Genomic DNA, 21,188 nt, shown 5'->3' on the forward strand with positions numbered 1-21,188 from the left:
GCCCAAATTTATGCATTTAATTATATTTTCTTTTACTCCCTACTTGTTTCTTGTACGTTACTCAAGTCTCTAGATAATACAACCGGCGTTTATGGAACTGGAAGGGCTTGTAAATCGTCCGAGGCCCGATAATGCACTCAGTTGCGCAGGGTAGTAAGGCCCAGCTCAAAGCTACTGGAACCGGAGGGCTGATTGAGTAATATCACCTTCTTGCTGATCAAAGAACATGATCGCCCTTCTCCTGAGACCGAGCAGGAGGATACCCCCAAAATGGCTCCATTTAAAAAAAAAAAAAAGAAGAAGAAGAAAGAAAAAGGTTCCATAGCTATTAGGCCCTCTGCGTCCACGAGAGGGCGCGTCTCCCCAGGTTTCCTCACTTAGGGACGCTTGAACATTCGGTTCTCAAGAGCAAATGAACCCTGACTTATTGCGGCCCTCTGCGGTTGCCGTAGCCCCAGACAGCACACAGGAAGTAGAATTCGAGAGTTGGGTGGAAAAAAATACGGGGACTCAGAGCGGCAGATCCTCTCCTGCAGTTACGTACGGTTTCGGGGAATCTGCAGTATTATTTTGGGGCCTCCCGCGCCAGTGGCGGTATCTGGCCCTCAGGCAGCTCTCACGTCTTTATACAGAGTGTCCCCAGAACTATGGCCGAATACTCGTATGTGAAGTCCACCAAACTCGTGCTCAAGGGAACCAAGGCTAAGAGGTAAGGCCGAAGTTTGTGCGGGAGACTGGCTCTTCTCGGACAGCACTCCGCCCTCGCCTCCTGCCCGCCGTGGAGAATCTCACGGAAGCCTGAGAGAGCTGTCATTCAGGCTCCCAACCTTTAGGCCTGGCCTCGGGTCCCGGATGGGCCGACCCTACGACTCGGTTCCGGGTACCTGTACGGAGCTGGAGAGCCGGGGCCGCGGGAGACGCGCCCGGACTGTTCGCGCCTTCAAAAGGGAGGAGACAGGACAGCGGAACCGGTAGCCCAGGAACCCCAAAGTTTGGGTCCCTTGATAAGGGAACCAAGACCCCCAGACCTCCGCATCCTTAGTCTGATGATGTAGATCATAACAATAACTTCCTTTATTAGAGATACTTATTTCCACCATTGTTTCCCTCCCCCCTAAAAAAAATCCTGAATTTTAAAATACAGTATGCAGATGTGGGTTTAATAGGGACGTGGGCTCAAGTCTGGATTCCCACCAGTTGCTAGTTTTGCGATTTGTGCGAGTTCGTTAATATCCTTGAGCTTACACTGACTCGTTCATTAGGAAAGGTTGATGGTACTGTAAGAGAATGATGATGAGGATTAAATGAGGTAACACGTACAGTAAGCAAGCAGAGTCGGTAGCAAGAAGCTTGTAGGGGTGATTGATGATGATTAGAGTTTTAGGAAAAGGTATCTGCTCACTTATGTCTCCACCTCCCTTTTAACTGGTAGATCTGCTTAGAGTTGGTTATTCATACAATTATTAAGCATTTCAGCGTGTCTCAGTGATAGTTTTCGGTACTTTTAGGTAAGATGAAAAGAAGTGTTAAGGAGCAATTCTGCCTACGGTTCTGGAATCACAAAGAACTTACCCTGAATAAATCCGAAACTTGTACTGTCTGAATTAACAAGAGAGAGGGGAGAGTCATCTTCTGAAAGCTTACATTTGATGAAAATACAAACAAGTGTGCCTTCTTCTAATTCTCACAACTATCAATCACTATCAACACACACACAGCCACTTTCTGTGTGCTAAGAACTATTCTAAGCACTTCAATATAATTTTTTTTGAACCATGCTGGGTTTTTTTTATTACTGAGATATAGCACATATGTCAGAAATTCACCCTATAAAGTACAATTTTGTGGGTTTTAACGTGTTGACAAAATTCAGCACTATCAAGTTGCCAACCATTTTCATCATGGGAAGGAAATCCCACAATCATTAGCAGGCACTCTCCATTCCACTGTTTCCCTAGTCCTGGCCACCACTAATCTGATTTCCATCTACATCAGTTTATTTTGCATATTTCATATAAATGGAGTCATACAGTATGCAGTCTTCTGTATCTAGCTTCATCCATGTTGTAGCATGTATTTGTACTCTTATATTTATGGCTGAATAATATTCTGTTGTGTAGTGTAGATATAACGTGTTTTGTTTTTCCATTCATCAGTTGGTGGACATTTGGGTTGTTGCCACTTTTTGGTTATTATGAATAATGCGGCTTTGAATATTCTAATAAACTTTTTATGTGGACGTGTGTTTTCATTTCTGTTGTTAGGGCATGTGTTTTCATTTCTGGTAACTCTGTGTTTAACTTTTCGAAGAACCCAAACTATTTTATAAAGTGGCTATACCATTTTACATTTTCACCAGCAACATATGAAGGTACAGGTCATCTCTTAATCCTCAAAACAACCTTAAGAGCTTAGTTAAATTATTATCCTCCTTTTATAGGTGAGAAACTGACAGAGATTAAGTAAATTTTCCAAAAGCCATGAGCTAAGAAATGACAATATCAAGATTAAAAAGGCAGTCTGACTTCAGAATCTGTTGTCTTAACTATAACACAATGCATACAGGATCAGAAGTGACTTCTTAATATTAGAAATAAGAAAGTATATCATGTACATAATGAAATCAATAATTCTTATATCTATGTACAGCTTAAAAGATTCTTCTAAGATTGCATCTTGAGATACTTAACATCAGATCAATATTTCTGAACTCATCTATATAAATTATCTCCTGCAGTAAGAAGAAAAAGAGTAAAGAGAAGAAGAGAAAAAGAGAAGATGAAGAAGAAACTCAACTTGATATTGTTGGTAGGTTTCCTATACTTTATTCTGAGAAAAGTTAACATTGGTTGAAATGCCTTTAAAAATATTTTCCTACTTAGGGATAAGTAGTTCAAAGAAACTCAACTTGCATAGTTTTCTTAAAGTTTTCAATATTATTTAAAGTTATGGATTCTTTATTGCCTGGCACAGTAGATGTCACTGATGCCTTTTTTTCATCATCAGGACAAGGCATGGAGAGAAGAAATATAACTCATTAGACTACCTTATATCCCACAGATCTGGTACATAATTTTAAAGGCCAGATATACATAAATATTATTTAATTAAATATATTTCACAAATTTTCTTTGAAAATGTATGCATTTTAAAAAAAGATTTTATTTATCTGAGAGAGAAAGAAGAGAGCACGAGCAGGGGAAAAGGTGGAAGGAGAAGCAGACTTACATAGGGCTCAATCCCAGGACCCAAGGATCATGACCTGAGCCAAAGGCAGACACTTAACTGACCGAGCCACACAGGCACCCCTGAACATTTATGCATTTTGATTGTAGAAACCAGTGATAAGTATGTCCCCAAAGGAACAGTAAAAATAACTCACAGTAAAAATGATTCTTTTATATATTATGAAATAAATGAAAATCTTAAACAAAGCATCAAGGTAGCCTGTAAATGCTACCAGAGATAAACTGACCCAAACACATTTAACCAGCCTGCTTTCTGATCCTTTCCACATCTATACTTTATGATCCTTTCCACATCTATACTTTAAAGCAACTTTCTCCTCTCTTAAAACATGGCCAATCACGTTTTGAAATTTCATAAATTTTGGCTCCTTTACATTTTATATGAAATGGAATAAAGATAATATTCTAGAAAAATCTCACCTTTTTTTGAAATAGCAAATCAACAGTTATAATATTAGCGTAAGTATCTTGGATAGATATCTAGAGATGGAATTGCTATGTCAACGAATAGGTGGATGGATATTTAGCGATTTAAGTAATCACCAAGAATTTTCTAAGGTAGTTGCACCATTTTATACTCCCACCAAGAAGTAATACAGTTCTGTTATCAATCTTCCCTCCCAGTCTGTGGTTTGACTTTTAATTTGCTTAAATGTTATTTCTCTGAAAGCAAAAGTTAGATATTTTTTTTCAATTATAGTAAAATTAACATACAACATAGTATTAGTTTTAGGTATACAATATAATGACTTGATATATGTGTATAGAAGTTTTTATAAAACCATATTTATTACTTTTTTTCTATTATGGCTACCACCTTCCATCTTCAATCTGAGAAACTGTTGCTTAACCCCAAGGTCATGAAGAAATTCTTCCACATTTTCTGTAAGAGACTTCAGTTTTAGTTTTTACATTATATCTGTGATCTATCTGAAATTAAATTTTGATCTGGAGTGAATTATGGGTCAGGGTTCTTTTTTCATTTTTTCATAATGATATCCACTTGTTCTAGCACCACTGCTGAATAGACTTTTCTTTCTTCATTAAACTGCTTTGATATCGCTGTAAAAAATCAATGGACTTTACATGGGTTAGTATAATTTTCAACTCTGTGTTCCGTTGATTGGTCTGTTGTTCTGATACATTTGTGTTGATTACTGTCATGTCATAATGTTTTGAAATCAGGTGAGGTCTTCAGGGTTCATCCATGTTGTAGCATGTGGAATTTCCTTCCTTTTAAGACTGAATAATACTCCATTGTGTGTATATATTGCATTTCATTTAACCATTCATCTTTCAGTGAACATGTAGGTTACTTCACTTTTGGCCTATTGTGAATAATTCTTCTAGGAATATGGGTGTTCAGATATCTCTTCAAGACTTTGCTTTCTGTTCTTTTGGACATATACCTGGAAGTGGAATTGCTGGATCATATGGTAATTCCATTTTTAATTTTGTGAGACCTGTTTTCCATAGTTACTGTACCATTTTACATTCCCACCGACAGTGCCTAAGGGTTTTGATTTTTCCATATCCTCACCAATATTTGTTATTTCTGGTTCTGTGTAGCCATCCTAGTGGGTATGAAATAGTATCTCATTATGGTTTCAGCCTGTATTTCCTCAGTGAATTGCAATATTGAGCAATTTTAATGTGCTCATTGGTCATTTGTGTATCTTCTTTGGAGAAATACCTATTCAAGTCCTTTGCCCATTTTTTGAAATGGGTTGTGTTATTGTTGAGCTTTAAGAGTTCTTTATATGTTCTGGATCTTAATCCCTTATCAGATATGTGATGTACAGATATTTCCTTCTATTCTAGGTTATCTTTTTACTCTCTTGATAGTGTCCTGTAATGCACAGAAGTTTTTCTTTTTTTTCTTTCTTTTTTTAGAGGGGGAGACGGGCGTGGGGTAGGGGTCAAGGGAGAGGGAAAGAGAGAATCTTAAGCACGTTCCAGGCCTAGTCCAGAGCCTGACTTGTGGCTCAATCTTACAACCCTGAGATCACTTCCTAAACTGCAATCAAGAGTCAGTTTCATAACTGATTGAGCCACCCAGGTGCCCCCAAAGTTACTCATTTTGATGAGTCTAATTTGTCTAATTTTTCTTTTGTTGTTTGTGCCTTTGCTGTCATATCCAAGAAATGATTGCCAAATCCCATTTTGTGAGGTTTCTACCATATGTTTTCTTATAAGAGTTTGATAATTTTACCTCTTAAATTTAGATCTTTGATCCATTTTGAGTTAATTTATATATATGAAATTAGGTAAAAGTCCAACTTAATATAAGTGAAATTTTACTAATTTTTTGTTGGGTATTAAAAGCCTTTCTTGTTTAGATAAATAGGAAATCTTGTGCATTGTGGTAAACTCAATTTTTAAAAACTTTGTAATTTGGAAGCTTTCAAACTAATACATAAGTAGATAGGAGAATATAATGAGTTTTCCATGTGTCCATACCCCCAGCATTAGTAATGATCCTTCTTTTGCCAGTCTTATTTCACTGACATACTTGCTTACTCTGAGATAATATCCTATGCACAGTTTTTTTCTGGAGAATTTTAAAATTTATTTTAGAGAGAGAGTGTGTGCATGAGCGGGAGGAGGGACAGAGGGAGAGGGAGAGAATCTCACCAGACTCCCTCCCACCCTACTGCGGGGGCTCAATCTCTGAGATCATGACCTGAGCTGAAATTAAGAGTTGGTTGCTCAATGGGCTGAGCTACCCAGGAGCCCCATTTTTTTTCTGAAGAATTTTAAAGTATGACACAGAATATTATGTCCTTCTACCCATATATACATAAATGTGCGGTGCTGATGAAGTCAGTCTCACTCTCTTTCCTTCTGTTTTGCTCTCTTACTTTTTTAAAAGATTTTTATTAATTTATTTGACAGAGAGAGAACACCAGCAGAGGGAGTGGGAGAGGGAGAAGCAGGTACCTGCTCAGCAGGGCTCAATGATCTGAGCCAAAGGCAGATCCTTAACCAACTGAGCTACCCAAGCGCCCTGCCATCTCTTTTACTACATAAGAGTATATCACTATCAGACCTAACAAAATTAACCAGAGCTCCTAATGTCATCTAATATATTATTAATGACTGACACATTTCTCCTTTAGCTAATGTACAATTTAGCTTCATAATCAACAGTGAAAATCTGAAAGCTTTTCATCTAAGATCAAGAATAAGACAAGGATACCTAGTCTTGCTGCTTTTACTCAACATAGTATTGGCAGCCCTAGCCAAAGCAAGTAGGAAAAAAAGAAAGGAAGAAAAGGCATCCAAATCAGAGAGGGAGAAATAAAACTGTCACTATTGGCAGATGACATGATCTTATACATAGAAAACCCTAAACATTGCACCAAAAAACCACTAGAACTAATAAATGAATTCAGTAAAGTTGCAGGATATAAAATCAACATACAGAAATCTGTTACATTTCTATACATTAATACTTCATTACCAGAAAGAGAAATAAGAAAACTAGTCCTATTTACAGTTGTACCAAAGACAACAAAATATCTAGGAATAAATTTAACCAAAGATGTGATAGATCTGTACATTGAAAGTATGACACTGATAAAAAGAATTTGAAGAAGACACATATAAATGGAAAGATATTCCATGTTCATGGATCAGAAGAATTAAATTGTTAAAATACTTACACTACCTCAAAGCAATCTACAGATTGAATGTAATCTCTGTCAAAATTTCAATGGCATTTTTCACGAATAATGAACAAACAGTCCTCAAATTTGTAAGGAACCACAAAAGATCCCAGATAGCTAGCAGTCTTAAGAAAGACGAACTAGGCTGGAGGTACCACACTTCTGATTTCAAGCAATACTACAAAAATACACTAATCAAAACAGTTTGGTATTAGCATAAAAACAATACATAGATCAACAGAACAAAAAGTCCAGCAATAAACTGATGCAGTAAACATAGGAGTGCATCTATCTTTTCAAATTAGTGTTTTTGTTTTTTGGGGGGTAAATACCCAGTAGTGGAATTTCAGGATCATGTAGTTATTCTATTTTTAATTTTGTGAGGAAACTCCCTACTGTCTTCCACAGTGGTTGTACCAATTTGCAATCCTACAAGGATTCCTTTTTCTCCATGTCATTTCACATCTTCAACACTTGTTATTGTCTTTTTTTGTTGTTGTTTTAGCCATTACAGCAGGTATAAGGTAGTATCTGATTGTGGTTTTAATTTGCATTTCCCTGATGATTAGTCATGTTAAGCATTTTCTATGTGTCTGTTGGCCATCTGTATGTCTTATTTTGAAAAATTTCTGTTCAGGTCCTCAATTTTTTAATTGGCTTATTTGTATTTTTTTGGTACTGAGTTGTAAAAGTTCTTTATATAGTTTGACTATTAACTCCTTATTGGATATATCATTCATAACTAGCTTCTTCCATTCTGTAGGTTGTCTTTGTTTTGTTAATGGTTTCCTTCACTATGGAAAAGCTTTTTGTTTTGGTGTAGTCTTAGTAGTCTAATTTTGCTTTTGTTTCCCTTGCCAGAGGAGACAGATATAAGAAAAACATTTCTACAGCTGATATCAAAGAATTAGGAGGGATACTTCCTGTGTTTTCTCAAAAATTTTATGGTTTCAGGTCTCACATTTAGGTCTTTAATCTGTTTTGAGTTTATTTTCGTATATGATATAAGAAAGGGGTCCAGTTTTCCCAGCACCATTTGTTGAAGATGGTCTTTTCCCCATTCTGTATTCTTGCCTTCTTTGTCATAAATTAATTTACCATACAAGTGTTGGTTTATTTCTAGACACTCAGTTCTGTTCCATTGATCTGTATGTCTTTATTTGTCAGAACCATAATGCTTTGTAGTATATCTTGAAATGTGGGATTGTGATACCTCCAGCTTTATCCTTTTTCAGGATTGCTTTGGCTATTTGGGATCTTTTGTGGTTCCATACAAATTTTAGGATTATTCTAGTTCTGTGAAAAATGTTATTGGTATTTTGATAGAGATTGTATTGAATGTGCAGCATGAGTAGGTGGATGGGAGAAATAGGTGAAGGGGAATTGAGAGTACACTTATCTTGATGAGCACTGAGAAATGTATAGAATCGCTGAGGCATTATATTATACATATGAAACTAATATAACACCATTTGTTAATTATATTTGAATTAAAATGAATTTTAAAAGAAACCCATTTCTGTTCATGTATATAGAATACATAGTTTCTGTTCATATTGTTTCTAATCTAAAATCATGGTTAAGAATACTGTCCTAGACCACAAAATAATGAAATCTTGCCATTTGCAACATGATGGAGCTAGAGAGCATTATGTTAAGTTAGAAAAAAATAAACACCGTATGATTTTCACTCGTATGTGGAAGTCAGGAGACAAAACAGATAAATGTAGGAAAAATGAGAAGGAGAGAGAGAGAGACAAACCAGAAAACAGACTCTTAGTTACAGAGAACAAACTGAAGGTTGCCAGAGGGGAGGTGGGCTTGGAAATGGGTTAAATGGGTGAAGGATATTGAGGACTGCACTTATTGTGATAAGCATAGTGTTATAAGTGATGAATTACTAAATTCTGTACCTGTAACTAATATTACATTGGATGTCAACTAACTGGAATTTCAATAAAAACTTGAAAAAAAATTTTAAAAAGAATACTATGTTAGAAAGTCTTTTTGGGGGTGCCTGCGTGGCTCAGTGTGTTGGGCATCTGCCTTGGTTGGGCTTGGGTCATGATCCCAGGGTCTTGGGATCGAGCCCCGCATCAGGCTGTCTGCTCAGCAGGGAGCCTGCTTCCCCCCTCTCTCTGCCTGCTGCTCTGCCTACTTGTGATCTCTCTCTCTGTCAAATAAATAAAATCTTTAAAAACAAAAGTCTTTTTGGAGGCATATGTAAGGGACAGGTTATAATAGTCATTGCCTCTAGAAAGCAGTCATGGATGGCTGGGGAGGAAATCAAAGAGACTATTCTCCATCATTTTATGCCTTCACATGCACTGCTTTTTTATATTTTGAAAAGAATGTAATCTTGATTTTGGGTGGTGGTCACCTATATCCATACATACTAACATGCAAATGAATGTATATAAAACAGATGAAATCTGTATAAGGTTCATAGTTTGTATAAAGGACAGTTTCCTGGTTTCGACAGTGTACTATAATTATATAAGATATTACCACAGGGAGAAGTGAATAAAGGACATATGAGATCTCTCTGTATTATTTCTTATAACTGCAAAATAAAATGTTTTAAAAAATAAGTTATAACAACAAGAACAACAAATAAGACCCTTGTGTCAAATCTAAAATTAAATTTAAAATATTGCTTTTATTTTTTAGGAATCTGGTGGACAGTAACAAATTTTGGTGAAATATCAGGAACCATAGCAATTGAAATGGATAAAGGAACCTACATACATGCACTTGACAACGGACTTTTTACACTGGGAGCTCCACATAAAGAAGGTTTGTGTCTTATAGAAAAAGTGGAAGGGAAAAGACCACTTAAAGTATGTATTTTAGGGATGCCTGTGTGGCTCAGTCAGTTAAGGGTCTGTCTTTAATTCAGGTCAGGATCCCAGACTCCTGGGATGGAGTCCTGTATAGGGCTCCTTGATCAGCAGAGAGCCTGCTTCTCCCTCTGCCTGCTGCTCCTTCTGCTTGTGCTCTCTCCCTGTCTCTCTCAAATAAAATTTTATAAAAAACATTTTTAAAAAGCATATATTTTATGACAGTCATTCACTTAGACCAAATTCTAACATCTCAAGTATAGTACAAGGAATAAATCCATTGCATTTGACTCTTCCCCTTTTTTCCTTCCTTAATATTTACCAATTATTGGCAAATCCTCTTTCCATTATAAGCCTGTGAAAACATTCTTTATGGTTCCAGAAAAGTATCAATTGAAATCAAAAGCAACATAAATAATTGAATTGAAAGGGAAACATAGTTGAGTCAAAGATTTGATATCTGTGTCCTCTAACCTTTTGCCAAAACTAACCTGGAACATTATTAACAGTTTGAAGTTTTGTTATCCCTTCTGGTCCACCAGAATAAGCACTAATGAGACATGAAGTAATCAGAAGATAAAAAGCAGTATCTTTAAGTATGAATGACCATCCCTTGAATAAGTTGCAGCATTTAGTTTTTTAAATATTAAATGCTGGGGTGCCTGGATGGCTCAGTCATTAAGCATCTGCCTTCAGCTCTGGTCATGATCCCAGGGTCCTCGGATCAAGCCCCGCATCCAGCTCCCTGCTCAGCGGGAAGCCTGCTTCTCCCTCTCCCACTCCCCCTGCTTGTATTCCCTCTATCACTGTCTCTGTCTCTCTCTGTCAAATAAATAAACAAGATCTTTTAAAAATAAATAAATATTAAATGCTTGTTTATATACCAAGGGCATTTTATTTTATTTTTTTATTTTTTTTTAAAGATTTTATTTATTTGACAGACAGAGATCACAAGTAGGCAGAGAGACAGAGGAGGAAGCAGGCTCCCTGCTGAGCAGGGAGCCCGATGCGGGGCTCCATCCCAGGACCCTGGGATCATGACCTGAGCTGAAGGCAGAGGCTTTAACCCACTGAGCCACCCAGGCGCCCCCAAGTGCATTTTAAAACACAAAAAGAAAATATAAGTGATTAAGCATCATGCTGACTTACCTATTAAGTATGTAAAACTAACACTGTAGTTAGAAGATAAAGTAGAACTTGATACTCTAATCTGAATAGAGTGTATTATGATTATATCAAAATATTATTCTTATATTTAATTTTAAAAGAAAACATTTTTTTTTAAATGATTTTTTTTCAATTTATTTAACAGAGAGATACACAGAGAAGGAACACAAGCAGGGGGAATGGGAGAGGGAGAAGCAGACTTCCCACCGAGCAGGGAGCCAGATGTGGGACTCGATCCCAGGACCCTGGGATCATGGCCTGAGCTGAAGGCAGACCCTTAATGACTGAGCCACCCAGGTTACCCTCAAAAAAACTAGTTTTAAAGCTGAAGAATATTTTTATGTGTATATTGGTAACAAATGTCAAATTTATTTAAAAATTTTTTTTTTCCCAAACTGGGTTGCTGGGGGGAGGGGGGTTGGAGTGGGGTTATGGACATTGGGGATGGTATGTGCTAAGGTGAGTGCTGTGAAGTGTGTAAACCTGGCGATTCACAGACCTGTACCCCTGGGGATAAAAATATATTATATGTTTATAAAAAATTTTAAAAATTTTTAAAAAAGTGGTGGCAAAAAAAAAAAAAATTTTTTTTCCTCTATAGTTGATGAAGGCCCTAGTCCTCCAGAGCAGTTTACAGCTGTCAAATTGTCTGATTCCAGGTAAGTAAGTTGAACTATAATTAATCACCTTTTATTTTTTTAATTTAATTTTATTTACTGAAAAATTTCTATATATAGCTAATTAAGTAAGCTAACTTAAGTCCACAGACCAATTTTGATGTAAAAAGCAAAACAATCTTTTTGAAAGTAGTTTTGTGACATTTTAAAAATATGACATTTATATATGCTATATTTAGGTATTATTAAATTTCATTTGTAACAACTGTGTCTGTGAAAGAGAATGAAAGTGGGCATCTTGGTGGCTCAGTTGGTTGAGCCTTCGGCTCAGGTCATGATCCTGGAGTCCTGGGATCAAGTCTCCCACATCAGGCTCTCTGCTTAGCAGAGAGTCTGCTTCTCCCTCTGACCTTCCCCTTCTCATGCTGTCTCTCTCTCCCTTTCTCTCTCTCTCTCAAATAAGTAAAATCTTAAAAGAAAAGTGAGAGAATGAAAGCTCCCAATAAAAACATACCCTATGATTCCTACCAATATATAATACTAGACTAGAAAAAAATGAGTATTAATAATGTCACAGACCAAATAAGATATAGATTAGAAAGATCATGCAAAGAAAATAGACATAAGACAAAACCTGGCTTGATGTTACTGTGATACATAAACTCACTTGTCAGAAGTCAAGAAGTAAACAAAAAAAAAGAATAAAGGAATATTATTAAAATTATTAAAATCAGTAAAGAATGTTACATAGTCATGAAGACCAAAAGAATATTCACTGTTTTTACAATCATTTTATAAGCTGTCCTTTTTTATTCTCACAGTAACAAAGTATAGAATGATACTTTGGGTAGTACATACAGAAATTGAATTTCAGTATGCTAATAATTAGCTGCATCAACATGATAATGATTTGTATTATACAATCATTAACCTGTAGATGGATATAAAATCAATCCCTTGGCATCATAAGGGATTGGGTAAGCTAAAAGTTAAGAATCATATTTTTTTCTTTAAAAAACATCACATGAAGATTATCATTCCTATACTCTGAGTGGCCAATAAGTACAGTAAAAGACTTTTTTATTTTTTTAATATTTTATTTATCATTTATTTATTTATTTATTTGCTTTGGAGAGAGCAAGTGAGCACTGGGCGGGGGGTAGGAAGAGGGAGAAGCAGATTCCCTGCTGAGTGGGGAGCACAGAGCCCACTATGGGGCCTGTGGGACTCTATCCCAGAACCACAAGATCGCTTGAAGTCAGTGTCTGAAGTCAGACACTGAACTGACTGAGCCACCCAGGTGCCTGAGAGACTTTTAAAGAATCAAAGCAGAAGAAAATCAATAAACTGAAACTTCTTTACAGTTGAAAACAAAAAATACAGAATAGGCAAATGAAGAAAATATTTGCAACAGCATTAACAGCAATGAGTTTTTATTCTTTGTATGTACGTACAGGATTCATAACTCTAAGGAAAACAGTAAGATACCAATAGAAAAATGGACAAAAAGATAAAACCTAAAAAGGAAAGGAAGTGCAAATGTCTCTTTACGATGGTTAGAAGATAAATTAAATAGGATACTATTTTTCCTGTATCTGATATTCTAATTTTTTCTTTAAAAAGGCATAATGTTAATAGATGCATGGTGAAATGATAACTCTCCTGATTTGAGATGAGAATGTTAAGTTGATACAGAGGAAAGTAGTTTGATACCATGTAATAGGAGCTTTATAAGTACAATATAAAATTATATAAATAGAACTACACTGTCCTATATGGTAGTCACTAGCCACACATCACATGGCTTTTGAAAATTTGGACTATGGCTAGCTTGGATTTTTATACACACAAATTATTTTTATGTTCCATATTTAATTTTCTTGCTCTCAGTTTTTAACATTTCCTTTTTGTTAATCTAAAGAATTGCCCTGAAATCTGGCTATGGAAAATACCTAGGTATTAATTCAGATGGACTTGTTGTGGGGCGTTCAGATGCAATTGGACCAAGAGAACAATGGGAACCAGTCTTTCAAGATGTAAGTGCTATTATTGTTCATAAAAGCTTCTTGTCAATGTAAGATAGTCTTTAATATTCAGTGAGAATATATAGTCTAAAGAAAAAAACAAACCAAAAGTACAGAGCAATAATATAACCCACTAAATTGAAGCAAACCAATATGAACTCATAACCTTAAAAAGGTCTTGAAAAACAGTGCAGCACAGCAAAAGAAATAATCAACAAAGTGAAAAGACAAACTATAGGATGAGAAAAAATATTTGCAAACCATTTTTCTGATAAGGGGTTAATATCCAAAATATATAAAGAGCTGATACAACTCAATAGCAAAGAAACAAATAACCCAATTAAAAAATGGCAAAGACCTTTCCCAGAAAAGATATATGAAAGACCAACAGGTACATGAAAAGATGCTCAACATCACTAGTCATTAGAGAAATGCAAATCAGAAGCACAGTAAGGTATCACTTCCTACCTGTTACAATGGCCCTCTTCAAAAAGATGAGATAAATGCTAGGAGGATGTGGAGAAAAGGGAACCTTCATGCGCTGCTGGTGGGAATGCAAACTGAGGCAGCCACTGTGGAAATAGTATTGGAGATTCTTTAAAAAATTAAAGTAGAACTATTATAAGATCCAACAATCCCACTTGAGAAAATATATCCAAAGGAAACCAAAAAAACTAACTTAAAACAACACCTGCACCCCCGTGTTCATACTGGCATTACTTTTAAGAGTAACTATGGAAATAATCTAAATGTCCACTGATAGATAAATGGATACAGAAGTTGTGTTATATAAATATGCAATGGAATATTGTTCTGCCATAAAAGAGTAAGTCTTGCCATTTACAACCACAAATGGACCTTGCTAAGTAAAATAAATCAGAGAAAGATAGACAACTGTATGATCTCACTTATATATGGATCTTAAAAACAAAACAAAACAAAACTCAGACAAAGACATCAGACTTGTGGTTGGTTACCAGAGTAGCAGGTGTTGGGATTAGGAATTAGAGGAAGAAGGTGGTCAAAAGGTACAAACTTCCAGTTACAGGATAAATATAAGTGCCATGGATATAACGTATAACATAATTACTTCAGCTAACTCTGCTGTATGATATAGAAGAAAGTTGTTAAGAGACTAAATCCTGAGTTCTCATCACAAGGAAAAAAATGGTTTTCCTTTTATGCTTTCTTTTTATTATTAACTGCATGAGATGATGGATGTTAACTGAAACTTACTAAGATAATCATTTCACAGTAAGTGTTAAGCCAAATCATTAGGCTATACACCTTAAATTTACGCATGATTATGTCAATTATATCTCAGTAAAACTGGGGGAGGAAATAGTGCAAAAAAATAGCAGTAGTACCTCTGCCCACCATCATTTCTGTCCAAAACTCTCTGACATTGATCTTGAAGTTCTGCGTAGTAAATTCAAAAGCACCAAAAGCTAGTTCTTATAAATTTTTATATTTTCTAATTATGAAGAAAATCTTACTTAAAACACTATTATTTGAGGGGCGCCTGGGTGGCTCAGTGGGTTAAAGCCTCTGCCTTCGGCTCAGGTCTTGATTCCAGGATCCTGGGATCGAGCCCCGCATTGGGCTCTCTGCTCAGCAGGGAGCCTGCTTCCTCCTCTCTCTCTCTCTCTCTGCCTGCTTCTCTGCCTTCTTGTGATCTCTGTCTGTCAAATAAATAAATAAAATCTTAAAAAAAAAACACTATTATTTGAGTAAATTACTATGCATTATATAATTTTTTATTATCTTTAAAAGCTGATTATTTTTCAAACAGAACTAATTCAGTTATATCCTCAATAGGTCTTTAAGGCTGAAGGAGACAATTCTATTTCATCTAGTTAGAATTTAGTCCTACTAATAGTATATACTAAAAATATTTATTGGGTTATTTTTGAGTAGTAAGATTATAGGTGATTTTTTTTAAATTTTCTGTATTTTCTCCAAATTCTCTTTACTGATTACTTTTACAGTTGGGGCTAAGGGACAGAATTCATTTCATTCTCGAGACTTAAGAATTCTTTTGCAGTAGTCTTGTAACTTTTTTTGCTATTTTTTATATAGGGGAAAATGGCTTTATTGGCCTCAAATAGCTGCTTTATTAGATGCAATGAAGCAGGTGATATAGAAGCAAAGAGTAAAACAGCAGGAGAAGAAGAAATGATAAAGGTAATTGTGATCTATTTTGTTCTTTTTTATAAATTGCTTTCTTCTTAATTTTTCTATAGATTAATCCATGTCACATAAATGATGTGACCGTATCTCTTAATAATGTTCAGTAGTCATTTGTTATTATTTCAAAGATGTAATACATAGTTTTTTATACTATGCTCCAAATAAGCTTTATTATAAAAAGCTTAATGGGGCACCTGAGTGGCTCAGTGGGTTAAGCCTCTGCCTTCGGCTCAGGTCATGATCCCGAGGTCCTGGGATCGAGCCCCGCATCGGGCTCTCTGCTCAGCAGGGAGCCTGCTTCCTCCTCTCTCTCTGCCTGCCTCTCTGCCTGCTTGTGATCTCTCTCTGTCTGTCAAATAAATAAATAAAATATTTTTTTAAAAAGCTTAATTATAAATCCTATAACTGATGGCTTATTTGTACCATGTGTTAGAGAAATTATTATATCCTACCTCCATGTATTAGTCCCTTTTTCTGAGTAGTTCCACATGCTTTTTAGTACTCTTTTTTTTTTTGCTTGCTTACATTTTAAAATCTAATAGATATGTTCACATGGTTCAAAATTTTAAAAATACAAACATTTAAAGACATGACTCCCATCCTTCTCTAGCCTACCAGTTCTTAATAAAAATTTATGTTTATAATTTTCTACTTTTTTACAATAAAGTTAGGCTCCTGCATATACTCCTTTAGACCTTTATTTTCTTTTTTTCCTTAATGTTTTTATCTTGGAGATTTTCCCTTATCAATTACTTTGTAGAAAATTTTCTCTTTTTAATAGCTATATAATGTTCCATTTTAGGGATATGCCCTAATTTATTTAGTCAGTTCCTCATAAATGCTGATTTAGGTTACTTCATTCTTTTGCTCTTAGAACCAGTGCTGTAACACAAAACTTTGGATATGCATCATTCTGTAGGTGTACAGGTATATCTGAGGAAAAAGTCCCCAAAACAGAATTATAAGGTAATTATGTAATTATAATTACATTAAAAAAAACCACACACACAAACCAAAACAGAAGCCAGTAGCTACAGGTACTCTGCTGAATGTGACTCCTGCACTGTCTTCTTGAATCTTTTTTAATTCCTGTGATGTACCTGTTACCTTAACTTTACCGATGAGGAGAGAGCCTTTGAGCCTCCTTATATCCCCACCTGCTGCAGTCATTATGAAACTCACGCAGCTAGATCGGATAGAGACAGGATGTGTACCCCGGCCCAGCTGACTGGAAACTACTCTGACACTCCATACCATACTGCTTCTCATTAGAAAAGATCAGGTCATTAGAAAAATGCTGGTGGATTTCTCACTTACCTAAAAGTATAATTTTTGAAGACAATGCAAATAAAGTGCAGCATTTTGTACTTTTATGGGGGAAAAGAAACTGTAGTGTATTTAATTATAACTGTTTTCATACGATCTATCTGTCACATTTCCCAAGGGTCTGTTTGGTTAGTCAAGTACCTGGAAGCTCTGAGCAGTGATAATCCAGAACTACTTCTACCTTGCATTTTACTTCATACGCTCTGCTAATCTGGATCAGCCATGCATCTTTATAGACTATCAAGACACATTACCTCCTGCCAAAAGTAGTATTGTCACAGACCCTGGACAGTAGTAATTTCCCCAGGTCTGCTAGGACTCTGCTACCCAAACTTGTCACACAGGTAGCACTAGGACATGCCTCATTGGTCAGCACTTTCTAAGAAGCCTTGGAATTGGACTCTGAGGCATAAAGATCACTTTGGAGATGTAAATCCTTGGAGATGTAAATTCTGTCCTCTGTGTTGCAAATTGCCAGTTCCTGAGGCCTGAATTATGTCCACTTCCTGTCCGACTCAGTAGATCTTACTTGCTATATCAGTTTATGGCATTGATAGTACTTATCTGTCACAACTTAGGAGGATACAGGAAGAATTAAAAGGAGTGGATTCCAATTAAGTGAAAGTAGTCTGTGTCATGTTAAAAGTTTAAATGGATTTGGGAATAGCTATGCAAATTAAAATAGCTATCTTAAACTTTCAGTGTTATAAAAAATAAAAAATATGATAATTTGAATATTTACTTTGAGGCCAAATTAATTAAATTATTGCCTAATTGGTCAGCAGGACCTGATCTATAAAATGTTTTTCATATAATTTTGTCTTTTACATCTGATGCAAAGGCTCTAGAGAAACATAACCAATTTTTTATATAAATTATACATATATAACTAAAATCATATCTAGAAACTTTTTCTGAATTTGATTGCTAAGTTGTTTTCTTCATTTGCATAAGAAATCACCTACAGGGTTCTTAGGAAATAAGTAAAGTGGGGAAGAGGGGAGATAGATGTATAATCTGTTGGGTTCTTATCTCTATTGTCCAGATTAGATCCTGTGCTGAAAGAGAAACTAAGAAAAAAGATGATATTCCAGAAGAAGACAAAGGAAATGTTAAACAGTGTGAAATCAATTACGTGTATGTATTCTTTTCCTTTTAGACCTTACAGATTTGGCAACAAAGTACTCCTCAAGACACGTAAAATAAAATACCGAAGGACAAGGGGCAGCATAAAATAGACTCTAGGACAAAGAACGAAGCTGAATGCTTTTCTTTTCTCAGAGCTTCAGTTTTCCTAATTACCCTGCTAACTTTCAAAGCTAAAGTCACTTGGGTTAGTCTTTGTTCCTTATTCATTAATAGAATGACTATCGCTTATCAGTACCTAATGCCAACCAAATGTTGTCCCAAAGGCAGGATTCAGGGACTCCAGCCAACGTGCCTTAGTGGAACTGGGGCTTTGTAGTTTGCTGCCCAAACAACTGCCCTCTTCATGGAAGAACACCAAGGTCATCTTTGCAGTTGAAAAGCTGTATGTTTTTAAAGAAATACAATAGTTTTGTTTTTTTTAAATAAATGAAAAACTTTAAAAATATTTGTAAATTCATGAGTAAACATGTATAATCAAAGTTTGAGATGATTTTCAAGAAAGGCATTTTCTTAACAGAAAGAAATTTCAGAGCTTCCAAGACCACAAACTTAAAATAAGTAAAGAAGACAGTAAAATTCTCAAAAAGGCCCGGAAAGATGGATTTTTGCATGAAACACTTCTGGACAGGTAGGTATATTTTTACTTTTTTTTATAACTATTTTTAGGATCCAATAGAAATGGCTTACATATAATCAGTGTTCTTTTTCAAATATTACCGTTCTTAAATTTTTGTCTCCTAATTTATGAACGTAGTAATATTACCTAAAAAGGACGTCATAAGTCTAGGAAAAGATCACCCAGGAAACAATATCTAGTAGTAGCCAAATTCCAAAAACTTACATATTTTGCTATAAGACATTCAGACTTGACTGAAACCCCTTCATAAATTTATTTAACATCATCTTTTTGTAACTATTAGAAGGGCTAGAAAGAAGTAGTTTAATTTCAGAACTCAGTGGGTTCTAGTAGAATAGTACAGGTTCCTAAAAATGAGATAAAAACAGATCAGTTTAAAAATTACTAAGTATAAAATGAAATAAAACTGAAGCATTTTCATTAAGATGAATCTAGCCGTGTACAGGATATTTATCATAACACAATGTTAATATTTATCTAATACTATTCTTATTTAGGTAAGTAGTGTCTTAGATCTATAACAAAAAAGTGGGTAGAGAGGTTTAGCTGTAAGTTTATAACCATAAATAAGTGCCAGATTGAAAAAGAATTTGGTAATCTGCCACTCCTTCAAGTCCTATGTTGCAAAATTAGTCCTAAAACATTTCTTCACACTACTGATAAAGATATTGCTTCATCATATTTCTTCTTAACTAGATGATCGACTTGTTACCAGAAGTTAGTAAGTGATATAAGAATTTTCCCTGCTGAACAAAGAATGTATTTAGTTTTAAGAAATCAAGAATAGGATGTTAAAAAAAAAAAATCAGGATATGGACACAAAAGAAATAAGTTGTATGTCTTGTTAACTTTTATCACTCATGAAAATAGAACATTGCCACCCTGTTAAATAGAAGTTTAGGGCATGCTTAAGTTCAGAGGCAATTAAAATTGCTATTGTGGATTGAAAAAGCTCTTAGGCAACATTTCTTAAAGATTATGACTTTCATAAGAGTAGAATGTATTTAGCATGAAACAATATTGAAAAGTTAATTTTAATTAAAATATTTTAATGTAAGTAGTATGGCAATAACCAAAATTGAAAACACAGTTTCTGAGTGTGCATATATATTTAGTAGTTGACTATATATGGCATGTGTTACATAATTTTTATCATTTGTCTTTGTTTAAACAGGAGAGCCAAATTGAAAGCTGATAGATACTGCAAATGACCAGAATTGTGTTTCTTTCTTCTCCTATTTGTTTTTTTCTGAATAAAATAATCAGTGGAAGTGTTTTTATAGAGCTCTTGGGCTGTTAGGGAATTACTGCTGAACTAGAGCTAGTTTAAACAAGATTAATCGAGTTTAATCAAGAGTCCCCCCAAGGGTTTACTTTTTAGTTAACTGTAGTGTTTCACATGGAATTGAAACAAAGTACACACTGAACATGCCATAGAATCTTTTCTCTTTTCTAGGTTTTCTGTCATAAAGCAAGAGATGATACTCTGTGAACCCTGTGTGTCTTGTGCAGCTTATGGAATCTCTTATTGTTTTACAGTCTTACTTTATATTATTTTATACCACTGATGCTTAATTAGGACCTTTAAAAGGAAATTAGAAGCTCCCAATCCAGTCAACAGGCTTTGATTCTGCCTCCTAAATATTGTCCAAATCACACAAGCCAAACATATCAAACAGAGTGGGTGGGAAAAGAGAAAGAAATCAGGTATTAGGCAGTAGGATGGGAATAAGAAACATTACAAGATAGGTAGGCTCTGAACGGAGAATAAGAAGAAAATTGGGAAAATTCCCTACGTAGAGACGGGATGGGATGAGAATGGAGCTATTAAAGAGGTTCAGATACTATACATTGCTGAGGTCTGCTCTGCTGAGACACTTTTATTCCTAGCCTGTGTCTCTCTGAATTCCTGAACACAGTATTCCAGATGTCACCTGACCCTGTGAGTGTTCCAGAATGCAGGTTGTCTATCAGATGCCTGGGCTTCACCCCTGGGAATTCTGCTTCAGAAGGACTGAGTCTGGCTGATGCATCTCTATGTTTTTATGATTCCCCGTGGATGATGCACCGCCAGGATTGAGACCTGGCCTAACTGCCAGACCTGTCTAGTTCTCAGCCATTGTATTCCATTGGTCAGTAGCTCTGGAGTTAGACAGCCACTCTCCAACAAGTAAGGTAAGCTTACCAGTAGCAACCTTATAAAGGAGCTCTTGCTGTAAATCTAGTCCTAAATTGTCATTCCAGTTCAGTAGCTGGTTATCCCCCCAGCCCCCCAACCCGCATCTTGTGTTCTAATTCATCTGATCCTTAGGCTAGGAACAT

At 35.6% G+C, this 21,188-nt stretch overlaps 1 protein-coding gene across 1 annotated transcript; it reads left to right on the forward strand.

Moving 5' to 3' along the window:
- Window positions 1-395: 395 nt before the first annotated feature.
- FRG1 (FSHD region gene 1) lies at window positions 396-20,359 on the forward strand. Its single transcript, XM_044225452.1, is given in 11 exon segments — window positions 396-500; window positions 503-630; window positions 633-709; window positions 2,738-2,808; window positions 9,587-9,712; window positions 11,525-11,582; window positions 13,462-13,576; window positions 15,644-15,748; window positions 18,126-18,217; window positions 18,747-18,857; window positions 20,041-20,359. Coding segments are annotated over 11 exon segments (1,008 nt in total). The 5' UTR covers window positions 396-412; the 3' UTR covers window positions 20,078-20,359.
- Window positions 20,360-21,188: the final 829 nt, after the last annotated feature.

Source organism: Neovison vison, chromosome 11 (assembly GCF_020171115.1).
Source record: "Neovison vison isolate M4711 chromosome 11, ASM_NN_V1, whole genome shotgun sequence".
NCBI lineage: Eukaryota > Metazoa > Chordata > Mammalia > Carnivora > Mustelidae > Neogale > Neogale vison.